General features: G+C 44.8%; 1 protein-coding gene across 6 annotated transcripts in view; it reads right to left on the bottom strand.

Moving 5' to 3' along the window:
* CCDC141 (coiled-coil domain containing 141) overlaps nt 1–24,011 on the bottom strand; it is a 191,334-nt gene that overhangs the window by 12,613 nt on the left and 154,710 nt on the right. For 4 of the 6 annotated variants that reach the window (XM_048486091.1, XM_048486086.1, XM_048486087.1 and 1 more), the window contains 7 exons: nt 17,281–17,421; nt 16,700–16,894; nt 15,902–16,085; nt 13,724–13,836; nt 12,549–12,680; nt 11,647–11,730; nt 3,617–4,506 (listed from right to left, as the gene is read on the bottom strand). In XM_048486091.1, coding sequence (XP_048342048.1) covers nt 3,617–4,506; nt 11,647–11,730; nt 12,549–12,680; nt 13,724–13,836; nt 15,902–16,085; nt 16,700–16,894; nt 17,281–17,421 — 1,739 coding nt within the window. Of the gene's footprint in view, nt 1–3,616; nt 4,507–11,646; nt 11,731–12,548; nt 12,681–13,723; nt 13,837–15,901; nt 16,086–16,699; nt 16,895–17,280; nt 17,422–24,011 lie in introns of those variants that run through there. The other 2 variants (XM_048486089.1, XR_007243634.1) reach the window with 2 other exon arrangements.

The following is a 24,011-nucleotide window of genomic DNA, read 5'->3' as shown; positions in this document are numbered from 1 at the left end:
CGTTATAAAAAGTTTATTTTGTTTGCAAGTTGAACAAATTTGTGTTTTTTTAAGCTGTGCAAAGTAGTCTAAGTATTCAAGTCCACCTAAAGTTGACAGCAACATTGAGAAGGGAAAGGAATTAAAAACAAAAGCTTACACATTGGTTAGTGACTCAGGCATAACAAAGTGCTAGATTTGCTTCCTTTTCCTTTCAGTTACAGACTGATTATTCAATTCTACTTCACATGTGTTAGTTTTTTGGTTCCAAAATTGTTATAGGCACACATATTCTCCAAACATAAACATGTGTTTGTCTCTCTCCAGCTCTGTTTTCTATGCACGGTGCCAAGCACTGCGTTCAAAAAAAGGAGCGAGAGGCCCAAAATAGCTGCAAAAGAACTGGATGCCAGCTTCAGAAGAGCTGGAGGGTGATAAGTAATAACATGAGATAGAAGCTTCAAAATGATTTGGATTTTATTTAGCTAACTAATCATTGAAAACCAGTGTGGTTAAGGTGTCAGGCTAGGATCTGGAAACCCAGGTTTGAATCCCCATTCTTTTAATTAAAAAAAATTTAACTAGTATTCCACCCATCCCTGGCCACAACCACAGAGGCGAAGCTCCAAGGGGACAGGGGGTGCATGACGCACTAGGCACTAGGTGTGGTGAGGGCGTTCCAGGGTGGGGGCGTTCCGGGGTGGGACAGGGGTGGAGCACGCACCGGTGCACCGGGCGCTTTCCCCCCTTGCTATGCTACTGCACAACCAGGCTTGAGGTGGCTTACATTCAATTTAAAAAGTACAAAAAAATCAGCATTAAAATAGATCAAACCAACTCAGTTCCCCTTCCTACCCTGATGGTGATAATTACCCTTCAGCCACAATCCCAGATCTCAAAGGTAACCCGAGATAACAAAATAATCGAGAAGGGGGGGGCGTGCTATAAGTAGATGTTAACCATGGTACAATTGACTGTCCATGGGAACTTGCTGGATGACCTTGGGCCAGTCACACACTCTCAGCCTTAACCCTGGCAAGTATTTGGATGGGAGACCTCCAAAGAATACCAGGGTCATGACAGGGAGGCAGGCAATGGTAAACTACCTCTGAATATCTCTTGCCTTGAAAACCCAGTGGGGTCTCCCTAAGTCAAATGTGACTCGACGTCACTTTGCACACGCACAATTATGGACACTATCCTTCACGGCAGCTTGCAGAAAATCTATGCAGTTACAACCTAGACATATATTCAAAAGATATTCACCTTGCCTTCTTCCTCACAAGCCCAGCAGGCTGAATTATTGGATTAAAACATATGGGAGTCTCTTGTTCTCCCTCCTATAGAAAGCATTTTCAAACCTTTTCTAGGGTTTTGCCAAAAATCTTTTAGTATTATATTATAACACTCTAGAAAAGGGACCATTTCTAAGCTGCCCAAGTTATGTTCCTTCTACGCTGGCCACATATGAATTACCAGACAGTCTTAGTGTTGTGTGTGTGTGAAATTTGGATCAAAAAACTTCCCAGCTGGAGACAGCCAAATGTATATTTGCTTTGCTACCCGGTGTTACCAAGGGATGAGTGGAACTCTCAGCTCTTAGTTTTGTATTTGAGGTTCAAATCACAGCTTAGGCATGGTCGCACTAGGTGGTCTTGGGCACAGCAGTAAACTAAATCCAGAGGGTCTATCTGTTGACACTCAGTGAGGTTGGTGGACTCATTTTTAGAATACAGCAAAGAAAATTTGAAACTCAGAGGTCTTAAATAACAGGTGGTAACAGGCGGACGAGTGAACCTTTTTTATTTATAAAAAGTCATCATTCCAAGTGTGCTTTTTAAATGTGCGTCTTTGGATGGTAGTCAATCCAAGCCCCAGTTCCTTATCTATTGAATAGAACCTACAATGGCCTTCCCATTTGGAGTTATTGTGAGAATTTAAGAGATAATGATAGTAGAGCAATACAGATGTCTGAATTGTATAAGCAAACCCAAAGAAAAGGAATGCTCAGGAAGACTTTCAGAGTTTCTCCTTGAACTATGGATTGTGTACAATATCAGAGGCAGAGGAAGGGGGAACTGTGCCCAGGGTGTGCATGCGCCCTGTGACCCTGCTGCAGTGCCATCTGCCCCCCCGGAACGCCCTGCCACGCCCTCTCCACGGCCTGCCCACACTCCCTCCACTGCTCAGTCCAGGGCATTGCGCCCCACCCAGTCCCATTGACGCTACGCCTCTGTACAATATAGAAGAGGTTTTTTGCATATTGCCTGATGGCTCAGGAAATATGAGGAGGAGGAGGAGAAGTAGTTTTGGATTTATATCCCACCTTTCTCTCCTGTAAGGAGACTCAAGGTGGCTTACAAGCTCCCTTCCCTTCCTCTCCCCACAACAGACACCTTGTGAGGCAGGTGGGGCTGAAAGAGTTCTGAATAACTGTGACTAGCCTAAGGTCACCCAGTAGGAACGTAGGAGAGCGGAAACACATCTGGTTCACCAGATAAGCCTCTGCCACTCAGGTGGAGGAGTGGGGAATCAAACCCGGTTCTCCAGATTAGAATCCACCTGCTCTGAACCACCACACCACACTGGCTGTAGAAAAAACAGCTAACCGCTTTTGAAAGTCTCAAAAGAAATTTCTTGTGAAGTCTGGAAAGCGGATTCCTGTGCAGGGCCTTGCACAGAATCAAAGCATGCCCGGGAGTCAGGCAAAGCCCAGCTGTTTTAATGGGTCTGGTAATGGAACCTAGCTGTTTGTTTCTTCATTTGTTTTGCAGAGTCCAGAGTAAGAGTTCTTTGTCCACCTAAGTAGTACACCTTTTTTAAAAAGGCTGATGGAACAGGAGATGGCCTTGTGCACCTTGTTTTCCTAGCAGCTGGCTCAAGGCACTAAAAAAAAAAAGTGGAAGATCTAGCCAGCCTGTGTTTGTTTTCTGGTTGGCTGGTAACCCTAGAAGCTGTCATTTAAGAAACACAAGTTCGGTGTCTCTTTGGTCACAGAGAACCAGTTGCAAGGGTATTTCGGTTGCATGGCTGTTTTTGCTCTGTTTTGTGGGTAAGATGGGAGTATATGCACATGCAAATTTGTAACCATGTTAATTGGGGAGGGGAATTTCACTTCACTGATCACTTTTAGTGATTGGAATGTTTCATGAAAAAGTCTCTAATATTTTAAAGGTTACTTAACATTTTGATATGCTTTAATGACTTTGAAATCTGAGAATTACGAATGGGGAAATAATGCAGGTCTACTGTCACAATTAGGGTCGTCCACTCCAAGTTGGAAAATCCCTGGAGATTTGGAGTGTGGAACCTGGGGGGATCAAGTTTTGGGGAGAGACCTGTCTGGTTTAATGCCATAGAGCCCACCCTCTGAAGCAGCCATTTTTTTCCCCTAAGGGGGCTGATCTCTGTAGTCTGGAGATCTGTTCGAATGCCACCATTGGTTCTCAAATGAGGTTGGAATCAAAGAGCGGATCACCTGGAGGCTGGGAACCCTAATCCAAGAAGCGCTATAGAGAAATATGGAGTGATATAAAACGGGTCACTCTAATTTCCAGATTGGGACCCTGTTATATGTAGCTTGGAAGAGGGGGATTTCTCTATTTATATTTAGGTTTTCTCATTGTAAGCTACCCACCAGGTCACTGCAGGCTCTGGGAATCCTGTTACTTCTACTTCCAAAGTCACCGGAGAACCTTCCATGACAGTTACATTAGACAGAAGCTTGGAGAAGTTAGGCGCCTTTCCAGATAGGCTGACCATGCTGTTCTTTTCAGATACACTTTTAATCTCTTCTCGGGTGACCATCTGCCTCTGACAGCTTCGGGTGGCGTCTGATTGAAACAGGAGACCTGAGAATGCACTGGGTGAAGCATGCAGCCTATCCTGGGTTTTAGTACAGTTATTTCTGTCATGCAATTGTCCCTGCGCTCCCGGCATGCTTCTGTGGACCTCATGGCTTTGCCAACGCGTCTCGCACACTTCACTCCGCATGCAGTAGGCAGGTGCTGTCATAGGCATGCTGGGAACAGTGTTGGCGTCAGGCATTTCGGGTGAACTGTGAGCGAAAGGGGATTCCGTTTTGCATTTCGAGTGATGGCTCAGGGTAGAGGAAGAGAATCTTCCTGGCTGACCGGAGACATGTTCCTTTCTGTGACCAGGCGTGTCAGCGTAAGCAGAAAAGGTTAAGGGATCAGATTCATCTCTCATTCTTTTACTGCCAGCGTTTATCTGCATTTGCACGCTATAGGAGCTGACATGCAGAGTAGGAGAACTAGAGCTGGGAGGCAGCTCTTCCAACTCTGTCTCAGAATGAAGAAGGTTGGATTCTGGCGTCTCGGAAAGTGGTGGCAAAGAGATATCGTCAGGGGATATACACTCATATTCATCTCCGGAAGGCCCATCTTCTGCCAGCAGCTCTGCCTGAAAGCAATCTTCTTTGGCAAGAGGCAACAGGTCTGCGTCCTGTGAAACAGAATCCTCCCCAGCAGGAAAGCTCACTGAAGGATCAGCCAGTGTCTTCAACTCCTTAAAATCAAAAAGGAAAAGAGAGTCTGAACAGTGCCAAACAATTAGAATTTTTTTTGCTTTCGCCTTCTGAAGGCACAAGAAAATATCTGTACAGCTAATAAGGGTAGACCCCCCCCCCTTTGCATGATATAATGGGAAAGCTTTAGTTTATAATTTCTTTACACCAGAGATTCTCAAATGGGTTTGGAACCAAACAGTGGGGTCATGACTCTCTCACAGGTGTGTCACAAGGCCTGGAGGGCAGAGGCGTAGCTGGGCCAAACTGCGCCAGGTGTGGACTCTGCGTTTTCCGCCCCCCCATGGGTCCCGCTCCTCCCCCCCCCAGCATCCTCCCCACCTGCTCCCACCACTTACCTTAGTTCTTAGTTTCAGACTTAGTTTCAGGCTGAAAAGCGACCTGTTCAGGCTGAAAAAAGGCCCAGGTGGGAACTACACTACCCAGGAGGCCTTGTAGTGTAGTTCCCACAAGGGCCCATGTCAACCTGAACGAAACAGGCCACTTTTCAGCTTGAAACTAAACTAAACTAAGAACTAAGGTAAGTGGAGGGGGCATGAAGGAGGGTTGCAGGGGGGCAGGGAAGGGGGAGGGGTTGGGGGCAATTCCCCCCCCCAAGCCGTGCGCCCTGTGCGAGGTGCACCCCCTGCCCCTTGTAGCTTTGCCTATGCTGGAGAAAGAAGAACAAAGGGAGCAGGGAGTGGTGAGGGGCAGTGACGGCTTCCTCAATGTGAAAAGATAGAAAGCCAGCATAGTTTACCAATTAGACTGTCAGACTAGGCTCTGTGAGACCCAGGTTCAATGGCCCACTCAGCTGCGGATGCTCAGAGCCTGACCTTGGGCCAGTCGAAAACTCTCAGCCCAACCTCTCAGCCATGAGTTCTCAGTCCAACCTGTCTCACAGTATTGTTGTTGTAAGGATAAACGAGAAGAGGGGGAAATGATGCTTTTTGCTATGTTGTGTCTTCATTGAGGGGGAAAAGTAAGGTAGAACTAACTGAATGCCACTGTTTCCCGCACCTCAGCAGCTCTGTGGATGGGGAAAGGGTCTGTCTCAATGCTTCTGTGTGGGGGTGTGCGGCAGAGGGGACAGGAAGTGAATGAGGGCTCTCAAAGGCCAGCCAGGCAGTAATTCCTGTTGAACATATACTCAGTGGTCGAATCCCCACTACTGTCTTAGCCAGGTTTCAGAACACAAACTAACCAGGTTTGAGGGACGACTTCCCCGGTCGAATCCCCACTACCATCTTAGCCAGGTTTCAGAACACAAACGACCTCAAACCTGGTTAGTTTGTGTTCTGAAACCTGGCTAAGACTGTAGTGGGGATTCGACAGGGGAGGTTGTCCCTCAAACCTGGTTAGTTTGTGTTCTGAAACCTGGCTAAGACTGTAGTGGGGATTTGACCAGTGTGACTGATTTGCCTCTACATAATGTGTGAGATGGCCAAGAAAAAACAACCTAATGCTCAATAGTGATACACAACTTTGAAACAATAAAAATGAAAAATAAAAATTGAAACTTGTTCAGGTGAACAGATGTGAGTTTTTTTGCCGGGTGGGAGAAGTGGCAAGGAGTTACTTTGCAATTGGGTCCTGAAAGGTAGCAGAGGATCCCAGTTCAAAAATTTGGAGAACCGTTCCTCTACACCAGGGGGATCCAACCTATGGCCCTCCAGATGTTCATGGGCTACGATTCCCGTCAGCCATGCTGGCAGGGAAGAATCGTAGCCCATGAACATCTGGAGGGCCATAGGATGGACACGCCTACACTTAGAAAATTCAAGCTTATAATTATTAGGAATTTTCAATTACAAATACATTTCTACAAATTCTTTAATTTTGCTGCCTGTCTTGTCCCAAAGAAAGGTCAGGCATAGTTTAAAAAAGAAACCCCCCCCCCTTCACACATTCAAACCAACCTTTCCCGAAACTGATGCTCTCATTCACACTAGGGTGTAACCAGAGGTGGGATCCAGCAGGTTCTCACAGGTTCCCGAGAGTAGGTTACTAATTATTTGTGTGTGCCGAGAGGGGGTTACTAATTGGTGATTTGGCCACGTGATTTTTGCCTTAGTTACGCCCCTCCTCTCAGCAGTAGCGCGCAGAACTTGAAGCAGTCTAGCAGGAGGTGCACCGGCGTGCGTGGCAGCCTGCGCCTGCGTGCATTCGTTTCCCGCCCAAGGACTGGTGCAGTGGCTGCGTCCTTGCCACAGCCCTGCCCAGGAATGCCCCGCCCCTCAAAATGCCCGGCCACGCCCCCGTCGTGCCCCGCCCAGCCCCATTGGTGCTACGCCACAGTTTGAATCCCACCACCATGGGAACCTGTTACTAAAATGTTTGGATCCCACCACTGGGTGTAACTCATGGACGTAGGTATGGGGGGGTTCTCGGGTTTGAACCCCCCCATTCATGTCCAAAGCTCCGCCCCTCCGTTTGTGGGTTTTAAAAACATTTCAGTGCTTTTTCAGTTTTTTGCCTGCGGGGGGCGCATTGTTTGGGCTAGCAGCACCAAACTTTCAGGGATTGTTTGGGGGACACTCCTGATGATACTACCCGGGTTTGGTGAGGTTTTGTTCAGGGGGTCCAAAGTTATGGACTCCCAAAGGGGGTGCCCCCATCCTCCATTGTTTCCAATGGGAGCTAATAGTAGATGGGAGCTACACCTTTGAGGGTCCATAACATTGGACCCCCTAAACCAAACTTCACCAAAACTGGGATGTATTATCAGGAGAGTCTCTTACTGATACCACCCAGGTTTTGTGAAGTTTGGTCCAGGGGGTCCAAAGCTATTTCTAGCCATTTCCATTTCTCTTCCCTCTCCTTGGGTTGTTTCAAATCTCTCACAACCATTCCATTTTTCTAACTCTTCTATGAAATAATCATTTCCCTCCTGGCTGTGACTGAGCCATCTCCCATCATACCGTGTCTCACTAAAAAAAAGAGCCCGCCACACAACCATTTCAGTTCAGAATGACTGTTATCAAGCAAACATATACTCCAGAGGTCTCAAGTCATTCTCAGACGGCTGGAGTGTTATGCAGCTGCTAGGTTTGTTTCAAAATACATGAAGCCAAACAGGCAAGAGAAATGTGCAACTAAGGGCCAAACCACACAAGGCTTTTTTTTTTTAACAAGTCATGTCCGGGTTTTCCAGAACTGACAAGTTTTTTTTTTAAGTCTTGTATAGTTTGGCCTTGAGAGACTTGAGTGTGTGTGAAACCACAGCTGCCTCATTATCCAGCCTAACAGTACGTCGCATCCTTTGTTATTATATTTCTGAACTGAAGACCCGTAGAGTGTTATATTTTGTAGTGTTGCCAAACATCTAGCAATATCCTTAGAAATGGAACTACACATAGTTATTTGTGTTTCCTCCACTGAAATAACAGGACTTGTGTATAAATGCAGGATTCTTTATGTCAGAGGTGTTTAAAAGGCAAATGGCTAAAACAATACAAATATCGACTGGATCTAGTGAAGAAATTCTGTATGTAGAAGGAGAAGGTGATTTTAACCAACTACTGTTTCTGACTACAGACTTCCACCTGCCCCCATGCTGGTTTTTTTTTGGGGGGGGGACCCATTTCAGGATGCGTTTTGGGCTGCAGCAGGAGGGGGGAGGTGATAGATCCGCTAACAAAACTACTTTTCATTGGCAGAAATTACTACTGGATCCTTGCCATGGTAGTTGTGCAGTGTCTGATGGATTGTGTTATGGATCCCACTATTCTATTGCTGGTTGCATTTAAGAGAACATGTCCTAATGAATTAGCTAAATATTACCAAGGATCACTAAGATAAATTAATTAGCTGTAGATTCAGAAATGTGACAGGGAATGTATAATCAATTTGCTGTTGTGGATTTTCTGGGATGTGGGCAGTGGTGGGATTGAGCAGCTTTGCACCGCTTCGGCAGAACCGGTTGTTAAAATGGTGCTTGTAAACAACCAGTTATTAAATTATTTGAATCCCCTCACCGGAACCGGTTGTTAAATTATTTGAATCCCACCACTGGATGTGGGAGGCGTGGTCTGGTAGTTTTTGCTCCTAATGTTTCACCAGCATCTATGACTGTTATTTTCAGAGGCACGCGCAATAAGATGTGCCATGGAGAGAAACACATCTTATCGTGACATGCCTCTGAAGGTGGCAGCCATAGATGCGCAAAACATTAGAAGCAAAAACTACCAGGCCACGGCCACGCAGCCCAGAAAACCTACAACAACCAGTTGATTCTGGCCATGAAAGCCTTTGACAGTACAATGTATATGGAATTCATTGCTGCAGGATGTGGTAATAGTGAGCTATTTAACTGATAGGGAAAGGGCCTAGTAATGGATCACTGCCCTGGAGGGCTAATGGCAGCCAACAGCAGTCACAGTCAAACTGCAGTAGCTCTTCTAATGCTATGGGGGCCACACAGCTCAGCAGCACTAAAGATAGGTGTTGGCTCACTCACTGCCAGTGTTGGTATAGGACCATGGTGGCGAACCCATGGCACTCCAGATGTTCATGGACTACAATTCCCATCAGCCCCTGCCAGTATGTACTACAGGACGAAGCAATGCATGGACCGACACTCATTACTGGCACCTCTGTTTGGGTCTATACTGAGCAGACACTAAAGTTCTGGCTTATAATGCCACAGGGGCTACTAAGCCTGGCTTCCTTCTGGGCCATTTTAATTCCCCAGTTTGCTCTAATCGTGAAGGCCTTACAGAATGTGAATATAGCTCCCAAACCTGTAAATGATGTCCATGACTTCATTTTAAATGGTTTACAAATTTATAAATGTTAAAAGATTGAGGGTTAATCACCTGCTCTGCGGAAGATATTGTTGGGGGGGGGGGGAGAGGGAGGACTAAAACATTGATTCCTACCAGAAGACGGTGCCTGGTCTCTGTTCTAGGGTTGCCAGGTCCCTACCACCATCCCGGTTACTGGCAGAGGATGTGGGGATAGGGTTGCCAGATCCAGATTAGAAAATTCCTGGAGTTTGGGAGAGGGAGTCTGGGGAGAACAGGGAACTCAGTGGCACACAATGCCATTGAGTCCGCCCTCCAAGGCATACATTTTCTCTAGGGCACAGAGGTCAAACTCGCAGCCCTCCAGATGTTATGGACTACAGTTCCCATCATCCCCTGCCAGCATGAGGCTGGCAGGGGGTGATGGGAACTGTAGTCCATAACATCTGGAGGCATGCTGAAGCTTGACACCTATGCTCTATGAGCCGGGGAGTAGGGAACCTGCAGCTCTCAGATGTTTCAGAGGATAATTCCCCATCAGCTCTTTCAGTCAGCATGGCCAATTGGCCATGATGGTAGGGGCTGATGGGAATTGTAGTTCCTGAACATCTGGAGAGCCGCAGGTTCCCTACCCCTGCTCTAGGCAGAGGTGGGATCCAGCAGGTTCTCACAGGTTCCTAAGAGTAGGTTACTAATTATTTGTGTGTGCCGAGAGGGGGTTACTAATTGGTGATTTTGCCACGTGATTTTTGCCTTAGTTACGCCCCTCCTCTCAGCAGTAGCGCGCAGAACTTGAAGCAGTCTAGCAGGAGGTGCACCGGCGTGCGTGGCAGCCTGCGCCTGCGTGCATTCGTTTCCCGCCCAAGGACTGGCACAGCGGCTGCGTCCTTGCCACAGCCCCGCCCAGGAATGCCCCGCCTCCGGAATGCCTGGCCACGCCCCCATCCTGCCCCGCCCAGCCCCATTGGCGCTACGCCACAGTTTGAATCCCACCACTATGGGAACCTGTTACTAAAATTTTTGGATCCCACCACTGGCTCTAGGGCAACTGATTTCTGTAGTCTGGAGAGCAGTTATAATCCCGGGGGGGGGGGGGCGCTCCAGGCCTCACCTGGAGCTTGGCAACCCTAATGTTAATAATATCCATTTGGGCAGCTGTTCTATCTTCAGCAGCAGGGGCCCTGAGGCTGAATACAGACTCCTCAGGAGTAAGAAGCATAGGTCTGGCCCTCAGGGCAGCATGGAGGTCAAAGGCTGCTGTGTGGGCCTGCTGGATATCATGGTTCATGTTGAACACTGGCCTTGTGAACTGGTTGAACCAGCAAGACTAAGGCTGGCCAGATTTCCCCTGGCCACTGGTTGTGATGAGAGGTAGGGTAGGGAAACTTCTAGAGATTTGGGGAAGGAACCTGGGGAGGGCAGGGGACTCAGTAGGATACAGCAGTGGTGGGATCCAAAAATTTTAGTAACAGGTTCCCATGGTGGTGGGATTCAAACTGTGGCGTAGTGCCAATGGGGCTGGGCGGGGAATGGGGGCGTGGTCGGGCATTCCAGGGGAGGGGCATTCCTGGGCGGGGCTGTGGCAAGGACGCAGCTGCTGTGCCAGTCCTTGGGCGGGAAACGAATGCACGCAGGCGCAGGCTGCCACGCACGCCGGTGCACCTCCTGCTAGACTACTTCAAGTTCTGCGCACTACTGGTGAGAGGAGGGGCGTAACTAAGGCAAAAATCACGTGGCAAAATCACTAATTAGTAACCCCCTCTCAGCACACACAAATAATTAGTAACCTACTCTTAGGAACCTGTGAGAACCTGCTGGATCCCACCTCTGGGGTACAGTGCCATTGAGTTTGCCCTCCAAGGCATGCATTTTCTCCAGGGAAACTTATCTCTGGAGTCTAGAGATGGGTTGTCATTCTGGGCAATCCCTAGGTCCCACTTAGTTGCTGGAATCCCTACTCTGTCTTTAATACTCATTGTACCTACAGCTGTGGTAATATATACAAGCAGCTTCTGAGAGGGAATTTCTGCTTTGAATGCCTTTTGGCTCTGAGGAGCTTCTGTGTGTAAGCCACTGTGAGAGTTGATGGACGGGTCAATTAAGAATGTGAGAGATCTAAATATAAAAAAAATTCTTAAATTGAAACAAAGTTGACATGTCCTCATGTCCAGGAAACTACAACAACCATGAGGGAGCCATTTTTGAATCACACCTGTTCGTTGCTAAGAAACTTTATCACTTCAGAATTGTGTTCTATTTCCCCTAGTTTTTAGAAAATGCTGCGAATCTTCTTGTAGGCCAAATTTTTTTTGTTTTAGATAAAATTAAGATTTAGGTCACCGATATTTTACAAGAAATCTAATTAGGAAAAAAGCTAATTATACTCCATATTGTTACCTTGATAGTGCTGTCAGGGATAGTTATGTTAGAGTTGTCTGTCTTCGTTATAATGGGGCTTTCAGGTGACACGTTTGACTCCATCTAAAAGCACATCCGCATAAAAAGACAATAAATGGAAGATACAAGAAAGGCATTAAATTTGTCTACTGAGAAAAGCTAATAATTCAATGAATAAGATTGATGGTTTCCATCATTATAGGTTTTCCAGATGGGTGATTCTTCCTGTGAATGATTCTCACAACTGGATGCTTGAGCAAATAAACTGAATTAATGTTTGATATGCATGAATTGGATCCCTAACAGAAGCCCTCAAGGGCCAACTTGCTCATCCTCCAGAGAGCATAGATGGGTAGGGATGTGATTCCGGTGCATATAATTAGCATATATTGTGTTTGCACTGAAATCCAGAAAACCTAGAAAACACTTAAGGATGGAGCAACCCTAATTCAATAGTCCAAATTCAGTTTGGAATGACAATTATATGAACACTCTTTTGGTATCAACATAATTTTACAGAAATAAACTTGGGCTAAATCCAGCTTAAGTTTTTAAAAATTCTACTGAGAATTAAAAGCATTTGAATGGAATAACAATTACAGGCAAACAGGTTTTGTTTGGTTATATATTATTAAGCTTAATCAGTTTGAAAGCTTCCTTAACTGTTCAATGTGAAAACGTTAGTAAGTCTTACCAGAAATATATTTATTTATTTATTTATTTATTAGACTTGTATACCGCCCAACCCCCAAAGAGCTCTGTCATCCTAAACAAGATTACACCCTTTTAAGTCCATTGAAGTCAATAGACTTAAGAAGGGTGTAATTCTATTTTGGACGGCACTGCGAATGATTTTTGTCAGTATAATTTATACAACATTCAGATGAAAAATGCTTCCAAACCTGTTCCTTTGGCTCATTTTCCTTTTCTTTTACACTCTCCTGATCTACCTTCAGTTTCTGTGTCTCTTGTTCCATTTCTTGTTCTCCATCAAAACAATCTGAATTTGGAGATTTCTCCTTTTGTGGGTCTTCCTGGTAAAATGAAACAAACAGCTGCACTAGCTAACCGTAGGGACAAAAATAGCACCTGAACACATATGAACCTTAGTCCTATTGAAGGGGTTACACCTAGACTTCAAATACATTGGTGGGAATCATAGGCCAATTACAGAATGCTGCTCTGCCCTGCAGCGGGGGAACATTTTCTTCGGGGCAGAGATTTCCTTGCAGGCACGCTCTGTGTTACGGCGCCGCAGATACTGAAAGTTCTGCAGTGGGAAACCCAATGTTTTCCCTCACTTTGGAGTTTTTGTTCCTTCTGGTTTTCCCTCACTTCCTTGTGGGCATTTCTGGGGGATCTATGGCCAGCTTTTGTGAAAAGAACCAAAATATTGATATAACGCAGAAATGTCAATATAAAAATGTAAGAGCTTTAAAAACAAAGCTGGCAATCTTGCGGCAACCAGGAGTGGCCTGGAAGTGAGGGCAGGGAAGCCCCACTGTAGACAGTGGGGCACCTCCTTGTGTGGAAACAGAGAAACAAGAGGAGACCCCACTATGACCCCACTGCAGAGCGAAGAGCCCTGAGGAAAGCACTCTATGCATAATGGACCATAGAGAACCGAAGTCAGTCTGAATCACTGTACTCCTTCATCTGTACAGCAGCATTTGGAGTTGCAATTTTTTGGCTTCACTAAATTGGGATAGAATCTAACAGCTGTTGTTTGCATATGTTTAAGGTGAAATGAGTGGCTGAAATATCTCTAATATGGGTTTCTAGTACCCAATCCAGGTCACTCTGTCACTCTGGCTTTCCACTTAATTCAGTGTAACAAAAATACTTTGCACAGCCCTACCACGTCACATGGGACAAAAATGGATTTTCCTTATGTATTGATGCAAACTCAGCTGCACACATAATATGAGCATCAGAATAACCCTGCCCTCCACTGTAAAAGGCCAGGAGACTTCAGTAGCAGATGACACTGCACACATACGAACTTAGTACTTGTACAGATGCATGGGCTGTAAGTAGTCCAGATCATTTGAAGAAGAAAAAAGGGCGAAAAAGTTACCCCAAGCTGGTTTTGAAGGTCTTTCAAGGAATTACACAGTTCTCTGATAGAATGAAGGACTTCTTTGTGTTTTGTTATTGTTTTTTCAATGTACTTCATTCCATCCTCAAAACCTGTAGTATAAAATAATCACAAGGGTAAAATAAGTATACCCCTTCCCTTCCCCTCTCCCACTCCCTACCCTTCCCCCCAAGGCGAGTGGGCTTCAACCAGATGACGGGTCCTCTTCCCCTCCTCTTCCCCTTCCTCCTGCGTGGCTGGGCCACGACCAGATGATGGGGCCCCTTCCCCTCTCCTTCCCCCTAGGGTGGGTGGGCCTGAAATAATACATATACTGGGTTAGATCCAATAGTAATTTTCTGCCAGTGGAAAGAAGAGAACAATTTTTGCTGATTTGCTCTATTTGTCTGTCATGCTCTTCTTGGACATCCCTTGACCCTTAAGAAGTGCTCAGTGACCCTTCTGAAGTGCTCAGGAATTGTCTTGCTTTAAAAGTGCTGTGGGGTCCAATCCTGATTAGGACTGTGTTTTGAGAGTGGGGGGGCTCCCATCTCTCCCCTAAATGCGCTTAAATTGGCATGGTGGTAGAACAGGAGCCTCTCCTTCTTTCTATGCCACGGTCTTGAGCAAGTTCAGGCCCCCAAGCACAAGAATTCCTGAGATAAAATGGCTGCGGCACCCCTGTATCATCTAGCTGTGCCCTCGGTGAGCTGCAGGCAGAAGTGCTTCAGTTAGAGGAAAATTATCAGTGGATCCAACCCATTGTATCCTCCCGCATTTATGCCCTCAAGTCACAGCTGACTTATGGTGTCCCTGTAAGGTTTCCAATGCAAGAGATGAACAGAGATGGTTTTTGCCATTGCCTGACTCTGTGCAGCATCCCTTGTGTTCCTTGGTGGTTTCCCATCCAAATACTAATCAGGGTCAACCCCGCTTAGCTTCCAAGATCTGATGAGATCCACCTTTTGACCCAGATTGCGTGCAGATTTTTTTCAGAGTATAGTCTGAGGTCTCTATTTAGCAGAATTCTGAGTTCCTGTAGCTACATGCTAGACCATTTTGATCTGTTACCCAGAAACTGGGTCATATTTAAGCCAAGGCAGCACAAGGACAAGCAAATTCTTGGGACTCCATAATTGAAATCAGCATTCTTTGTAACTTGACTTTAAGGGTTGGACCAAACCAAATTGGCAGTTTCCATCAACTCTCCCTCTCATTCTTTAGGGTTTGGGAACTCACACTCCATGTTCTATATAATTGTAGTAATGCTAGCATTATTCCACTCTACTGACGTTTATGTAATTGCCATGAATGGTCAAGGCTAATATAATTGTGGTGATCACTTCACTCTTTACTCCTTCACTTCACTCTTTACTTCTTCAAACAATTAAAAGGAATTAAGATCTGACACCTTTCTTAGTTATAGATTTTTAAATTCAGATATGAAATGATGGTTTTAAATCCAATGAAATAAAAGTTGGGAATGCAAAACACAGATTCCAACTAGTTTGAAAGATGAAAGCTCTGATATTTTTCATGGCTTTGCTGCTCAGGGCTGAATTCTTTATAGAATTGTATTACTCAAGTAAACCTACTTAACAAACAAATTTGTTTTGAAGGAGAGAATCCTGAAATTGTCAAAGGCTTTCACGGCCAGAATCACTGGAGTGCTGTGTGGTTTCCAGGCTGTATGGCTGTATTCTAGCAGCATTCTCTCCTGATGATTTCAGCTCCACACAATCAGCTCCACACAAACACAAGATGACTATAGACAGTAAACAATCAAAGGGAACAAAGCCAGGCTACTTCTATTCAGATGCCCTCACCTATTGACCTTGCTATCTTCATTGTTACTCACATGCTAATGAGTGGATCCCACTCAACACATGTAAATCTAGCTTGCTAATTGCACCCTTTACTTGTTAACAAACAATGGTTCTTTCCCCCACCCTGGACACTCCAACAGGTATATATACTCCACTTGCTTTCCTGCTATCAGATCCTCTGAAGATGCCAGCCCCAGATGCAGGCGAAACGTCAGGAGAGAATGCTGCTAGAACACGGCCACACAGCCTGGAAACCACACAACATCCCAATCCTGAAATTAACTCTGTTTTCCTTATTTTTCAAAGACATTTCCTTGCCCTATTACAATGCCACAGAATGAGCCCATCATACCATATAAGTCTTTAGCAAGGCTGGTAATCTGCTGAATTCTTTCTTCTTGTTGCGGGACTGTAGGCTCAATGAACTTGCTGAATTGCTTGGAGAGGGTTTCTACAGCTTCCCAGGTCTTACACTCCACTGAATATTTTTCAACTCTGATTATAGTCGCACTAGCATCTTCAGACCAAAACTGACACTATGTTGAAGAAAAGGAACAGGTACATTCAGAACATTTTTTCTGTTGAATTACTGATGGATTGATTACTGATGAACACTGATAGAGTTCAAGTTGACTTATACTTCTGTTAAGTTATAGAATGTCCAGAATTTGGTGAATATTAACTTCTGCAGTCATATGTGAATCCCTGATTGCATGTCCCCAAATAGGTTTGTATGGTATTGACTTGAAAGGAAATTACTGGACAGTACAGTACAGTAAACCTTTATTAGGCATAAGAAATTACTGGACAAAACTCTACCTTGACTGCAAACTTAAGATCATCCTCTTTTCTTAATGGTGTACCTATGAAAAAAATCTAGCCTTGCATTTGAGTAAACATTGTATTATAATTCTCATTTTCCCCATATGTGCCAGTGAATGCCACTGATCATTGAATAGATGGCTCGGTCATGCCTCCAACGCTGCTCCAACTGGGGCGTGCCCCCCCCCACCCCATGGGCGCTATGTCACTGCCTTTTACATGCAAAGTGGACGTTCTACCTTAGCTTTTCCACGAAATAATGGACATATGAGAATACATGTTTATCCCACATCCCAGAAATGGTCGTTTATCACAACTACATTTATACCTCTTCCATCATCTGCTGCAGGTGCTCCATAAGATCTAGATTTTGTTTGTAATCCTCCATGATCTTGCTAAATTCACAGATCTGCTTCTCGACTTCATCAATTGACTCAGAGAGAATGGTGGCTCTGTCGGCCGGCTGAGTTTGTGAGCACTCTAGGGTTTTCCTCTTCAGATTCTCCACTTTCTTTCTCAGAACCTGTTGCAGATGATACAGTGGACATTTTTGAAAAAGAAATTTGCATGTACAACTCAAGAAGAAATGTATTCTGGTAACATATTAAACAGGGAAAGACAGAATGCAATTGCTGCACTGCTATATTTACAGCTTTCATCAAGCCAAAATCTTTGTCTGATGGCTCTCTTCCCAGCAGCTAAGGCTTTGTAATATAATATTTGGAACAAAAACAAACCAATTTTGAACGAATATTCTCTAAGCCAGTGATTGAAGGAGAAATACTATGTGGCTATTGCTATTCTATTACATTATCTGCAACAGTGAAAATATCTGATCATGTCAGTCATCACAATATATTACTGGGATAAATCTCAAGCTGGTAATATCCCAAGTGTTATCATTGTTACCTGCATTTTTTCAGAGTACACATCAACTTGCTGAATCTGAATTCTCAGAGCCTTCAGATTTCGAGCTTTCTCTGTTTTCTTGCTATAGTTGAACTTCATGTTGTTGAATTTCTTTTTGATATCTTTAAACGATTCCCTGAGCTGCAAAGAAACCAGAGCTTCCTGAGGGATTTTGAAAGTAATATGGATAAATTGAGAGATGATACATAGCTTGATTTAGTCTCTTCAATGGGCAAAACATAAAATATATCAAAACACCTATAGACTGCTTCACAGATACCATTTTTTAGCATAAAAACCATCTCTGTTTGGGAAAAAAATGAGCCACCATTTGATAAATGTAGTGCAATTATTTATTCTGCTGGAAGTATACCTCTCACAAAACAAACCATGCCTAAAAACATCATGGGGGATCGGTAATCCATGCTGTCATCACTAGGAAACACAGTTGTTCATACTGCTTGGCCGCATATTTACAGCAAAAAGCACTCTCAAGCAAAGGGTACAGGATATTGCTAGACAACAAGATCTGCATAAGTATCCGGATTTTACATTAGAGGCATCTCGTAGATACATACAGTCACCAGCCCCATATGTATCCAACATTGAAATACATACACTCAGAAGGGCATTACCCTGGTGAGATGTGCATAGCTCCTGTCTGCGATCCTAGAAGGGAGATATAAGAAGATACCTAAAGAAAGGAGGATCTGTTCCTGTAATTTAGAAGAAATGGACACCATTGGAGCCACATCCTCCTCCGCTGCCCTCACCTTTACAGAAATAAGAGCCAAAATACTAGGACCTAATATTAAATAATAATTTCAGGGGCTATCCAGAAAATGTATGTATAAGGAAGCTCCTGGAAGACAAAAATCCAAACTGGTCTAGATTGGTTGCCAAATTTTGTACATCTGTTATAAAGAAACGCAGACCAGTGAGCAGGCAACTGATATTGTATTAGAGATACAGATATATATATATATATATATATATATGGCTCATAATCATTATTAATTATTAATAATATTATTACTATTTTAATCTAGGATTAGCAGGTAAATGGGAGTGCAAACAGGCCAAAAGACAATAAGTGAGCAAGCCCATTGCATATATATGAATAATTTTAACTTAAGTGACTCATTTTAATGCTAAGTTATGGAATGAATCCATTTTAACAGCTACAGTTATAGATTGAATATATATTTTAATGCTAAGTTATTGATTGGACTAATTTTTTTAACGTTAAAGTTAAGTGGATTGGATTTATTTTTTAATGCCAAGTTATAGATTGGATTTATTTTAACAGCTAAGTTATGGACTGAACGTATTTTAACGCTTGCCATCGTATGTATGGGACAAAGTGAAACAAATTAGCCCTCAGTGTTGTTTTTAGGGTATTTATATATTACAATTACATCGGAATTAAGCAATATGAGAGTGTGTATAGAACTTGCTGACTTCTAATTGCACTCTGTTGTATAGAATTTGTCGGTCCCTGACTGTAATTTGCTGGTCTTTGACTGTAATAAAGTGAAATTGAAATTGAAAATTGAAAAATACTGCTTGGCCATATACGTCCCAGCAATTCTGTTGTGCACTGAACCTTTCTACACTAGTGTGGCAAAGTGGACTCTAATCTGGAGAACTGGATGTGATTCCTTGCTCCTCCACTTAAGTGGCAGACTCTAATCTGGTGAACCAGGTTTATTTCCCCACTCTTCCACATGAAGCCTGTTGGGTGACTTTGGGCTAGTCAGGAGACAGTTCAGCGCTGCCTACCTCAAATGGAGTCTGCTGTGGGAAAGGGAAGGTGTTTGTAAGCTGCTTTGAGACTCCGGCGGTTTCTGCACGGGCTGAAAGCAACGGCTTCAGCCCGGTGAAACACCGTTTTGGCGGGGACCCTTCGCACAGGCGCCGCTGCCAAATCGATGCAACAGCGCACTATGCCTGCCAAAACGGTGTTTTCAGAACTCGCTTGGGGAGCGAGTTTTCCTGCAGACGCCGGCTTCCATCCGCTGCCATGCGAACGGCAGCGGATGGAAGCCTGCATTTTCCCCTCCGCTCCCCGGCCCCAAATGTCTCCTTACCTTCTGCTGGCAGCTGTCGCTCTGTTGTTACTCTGAGGAGGGAAGGGGACACACCCCCTGGCCTCCGGTGCTTCAGCCGTCGCTCTGGCCATGGGGCCGTGTCCCCTTCCCTCCTCAGAGCAACAACAGAGCAACGGCTGCCAGCAGAAGGTAAGGAGGCATTTGGGGCCGGGGAGGGGAATACGTGGCTGTGTGGAGCTTGCTCCAACAGCTGCGCATCCCATGGGGCCGTTTGTGCGAACGGCCCCAGAGCCTGCATCGGCATGATTAATGCCAATGCAGACTCTCTCCCTTGGCTGTGCAGAAACAGCCTCCATGAAGGTAGAGAAAAGCAGGGCATAAAAAAACAACTCTTTTTCTCTTCTTCTAATGTGAAAGCCAGTTGCAAGTATACTCCCATATTACAAAATACAATACAGAAAGTAGAATTTGCTCTCCTGTTTTACTTTCAGATCAGACTGGAGACAATTAAAATGTCTGGAATCTGAGGGCTGGATCCAAATTTTTCTTTTGCAAGTGCAATACCACCCATGCAAGTGGAGGCAGTGTTTGTTAATTCCTTGTTCCCACTGTGGAGCGCCATATTTTATCTTGCGCTGTTCCTGTGAAGAAGAAGAAGAAGAAGAGTTTGGATTTATATCCCCCCTTTCTCTCCTGCAGGAAACTCAAAGGGGCTGACAATCTCCTTGCCCTTCCCCCCTCACAACAAACACCCTGTGAGGTGGGTGGGGCTGAGAGAGCTCCGAGAAGCTGTGACTAGCCCAAGGTCACCCAGCTGGCGTGTGTGGGAGTGCACAGGCTAATCTGAATTCCCCAGATTAGCCTCCACAGCTCAGGCGGCAGAGCTGGGAATCAAACCCGGTTCCTCCAGATTAGATATACGAGCTCTAAACCTCCTACGCCACTGCTGCTCATTCATTCCAAATGGAATGAATCTTCCATTTGTGGAGAAATGCCACTTCTTGGGGGGGGGGGGATCAATTCTGTGAAAGTTGCTCCATTGACAGTTCTTCGGATTTAATCCTAATTTTTCAGGTGATCCTCATTTCTGTTTTTTGAGAACTTCTATTGTCAGCTACTGCTTTCAACTACTCCCATAGTCAACTACTGCTGCTTTTTGGCCTGGCCATTTGAGCAGTCATTTCAGAACTTCAGCAAGGCACATGTTGTTTGCCATCTAGTAAGTAATGAGATTTGACTCGAGTTCATACTAGTAAGTAATGAGATTTGACTCGAGTTCATCAGAGAATTTGATACCTCTACAGGCTTTCATACTGTGTATCTGGAAAGGAACAAACCGCCTCTTGAACTTTCCTGGCATATTAGCCTGGTATTGCGAGACCACAGGTATAAATACCACCTCAAAGATATCATCACAAAATTATATCTGAGTGGCTTATAGGGCAACAGGCAAATCCCTCGTTGCTAAGCGCTGCCAAAAGAGGAAACGAGATACTCTTTGACAGCTTATTTAACGAAACTACATCCAAATAGTCACAAGTGTTTTAATTTTCACTGGTTCTAGATCCTATGAAATGTATCGAGTCAGGTAGTTTTGAAGACTTCAGGGCACTTTGAAACAGAGAGTGGTGATTTCCACTGATTGCCCCTTCTACTGCAGACCCTCAATGTATTGACCCTAAAGTTCCGGCCACTCCCAGGACCACAAATTCAGGCGCGGGATACAGTAGGAGGGGAAATGGCAAAGTCCTCCTCCATGAGGTCTCCAGATAGTTGGATGCATGACCACGTGTCCATACATTAATTATTTTATGCTCTGCCTATGGCTCAAATAACTTCCCAAGGCAACTAACACTTTGAAATATCTTGTTGAGGGAGCGGGAAGTGGACATCTGTGAACTGGCACATGGGTGTCGACGGGGAAGACAATGGGCAGTGACCTCACCACAAGTATACCGTGTTTCCCCAAAAATAAGACAGTGTCTTATATTAATTTTTGCTCCCAAAGATGCACTATGTCTTATTTTCAGGGGATGTCTTATTTTTCTGTGTTCTGTTCATCGGGCATGCTTCCAAACAAAAACTTTGCTACGTCTTACTTTCGGGGGATGCCTTATATTTTGCACTTCAGCAAAACCTCTACTATGTCTTATTTTCAGGGGATGTCTTATATTCAGGGAAACAGGGTAGTAGGGATGTCTGAGTGCTTTTCAAAGAAGCCAGAGCTCCTCACAGATAAGGGAAGGGGCCCACCCAGGATATCGGTTCTGCATCCCAAGGAATCAAAGCATTGGGGCAATTGTTTCTCATGCTGGCCTTACTTAGAGTCAATGTGAAGATAATATTAGACAAGCATATCCTTGAAATAACCGTTGGGGTTGGTTGGGGAAAATGCCAATTAAATACTAATGGTATGGTCTACATAAACAAACAATCCCAGAATAAATATGTTTTAAGAGGGCCTTCATTTTAAATTACATGCAACACCCCCTGCTTTAATATATGTTTCTCAATATGCTCAAAGACCTCTAATTGCCATTTCTCACAAAACACAGCAGTCACAAGTTCTCCTATATAAAGCCACCAAGAAACTCGTTTCTAGCTAATCATCCTTCTTAATTGGGACACAATTTGTATTTAAAAGGCACAACTATTACATTTGAGGAGCAAGGGGAAATCCTGGACCTAGACATGAATCAGCAAGAGAGTTTCCCTTTAAAACCTCCATCGACACAGTGGTTTTAATCCTCTTTTTTGGCAGAGAGGAAGCATGAAATGGGATCTCCTTGTTTCAGAAGAGACTGATCATATTTCCAAAGGGCTACAGCTGCTGCCGCTTTTCTCTAAGTCTTAGTGGAAAATTCAGATTGGATTTAGACCTTTGTACTGTCCTCTTACCTTATGCCTACAGCTGAAGAGTTAACAGCAGAGGTAACTAAAACAGTATTTCTCAGTGAGAGTGTGCAAATAAGTCAACTATCCCCATCCCATGTATCACTTGATGTGGGCTGCTGCTGTGACTCTAGGTTCACTGGCGTATCTATGGGGGGGCAGCAGGGTCATGCGGGGAGACGAGAAGACTGGGAAGACTGATAGCATGAACAACACCTGCTAGTTCATCCCCCCCTCCTGCTTTAATATAGCGCCCACCCTTAAACTGCATTTAAAGGGACTGGGTGCCTGGATCTCCTGTGTAACCCTCCTCCTCGCTCGATGAGGAGCGCTATTTCGCTGCTTGTCCCAGGTGTAATTTAACTTAGATAGCCTCCTATCTAGGTTTTACTGCCATGTTTCCTGGGACTGATGTTTGAAATACATATTAATATGCCTACTCGTATCGGCACCAAAGACTAGAGCATGGGCAGTGGAGATTCGAGAAAAAGAGAACGTAGAACAATAGAGGATGTGAATGTAGATTGAGATGCCCATAATACAACCCTAAACACAGTTCTGCCTACTGAAGTCAATGGGCTTAGGTGAGTGCAATTGGGTACCATTAGGTCTGATACAGCTCCCAGTTCTTCTATTTGTTCGATTTAATATGCCGCCCTTCCCCTTCTGGGCTCAGGGCAGCTCACAACCTATGTATATAAACATTTAAAAGCATCTCAGGAAACAATAAAACATACCACTAGATCCAAGCGGCTGTAATTGTCCAATTCATAACAGTAATTGGTGGCAACAACCATAATTCTGAAGGGCCCTGTTGACTAGATAAAAGGTTGGAGAGCAAACTTTGGGATGGGGAGAGGTCTAGATGGTAAACCGTAGTTGCCTTGACTATATGCTGGTGGACAGTGGCAAAGCCACAAGGGGATGGGGGGTGCCTCGTGCACCGGGCGCACGCCTGGGGGGGGGCACAAAATCACCCCAGGCCTCTCCCCCTTCCCCCTGCAGTGCCCCCGTGCCTCTCACCCGCTTCCCACACTTACCTTAGTTCCTTTTCAGAACTTTTTCAGGCTTCAAAAGGCCTTGTTCTCAGTAAAAACGGCCTGAGGAACTACAGTTCCCAGGAGACCTTGGGGTTCACAAGGTATCCTGGGAAGTATAGTTCCCATCAGGTCTTTTTTTTTACTGAGGCCTTTTGAAGCCTAAAAAAGTTCTGAAAAAGGAACTAAGGTAAGTGTGGGAAGGGGGCGCCACGGGGGGGGCTCCGCAGGGGGCGGGGGGATGCCACGGGGGGCCTAAAATGTGGAATGCGCACCGGGCGCAGTTTGGCCCAGCTACGCCTCTGCTGGTGGAACAATTCTGCCTTGTAGGCCCCAAGGAACTGCATAAGATCATACAGGGCCCTGATCTCCTCAGACAGAGCATTCTATCAGGCTGAAAAAGTCCCGGTCCTAGTAGTTTCTACGGAGAAACATACTTGAAGCAAAAGTTCTGCATGCATCTAAAAAGTACTGAGTGTATTTACTCAGAAGTTCTTTTTCTGATTTCAAATGGCACATTTCCTAATGAGCAAGTTATCAGGGATGGCACCTAGTTGATTGAGGTGCATTCCTAAACCAATGTAGCTTGATTGTATCTGGGTGATTGAAATACATTCCTGTCAATGAAATGGCTACAAGATATATGCATTCAGCCTGCTATATGTTACCACTGCTGAATTGGGGCATTCTGCCTGTGATCTTTCCTTTATAGTTTCACATGCTTTGTAAATAACTAGGCTTATCCCTGACA

This window comes from Sphaerodactylus townsendi, linkage group LG02 (assembly GCF_021028975.2).
Source record: "Sphaerodactylus townsendi isolate TG3544 linkage group LG02, MPM_Stown_v2.3, whole genome shotgun sequence".
In the NCBI taxonomy this organism is placed as follows: Eukaryota; Metazoa; Chordata; class Lepidosauria; order Squamata; family Sphaerodactylidae; genus Sphaerodactylus; species Sphaerodactylus townsendi.
Note: the sequence above shows the minus strand (reverse complement) of the source record. Positions and strands in the feature narration are given on the sequence as shown.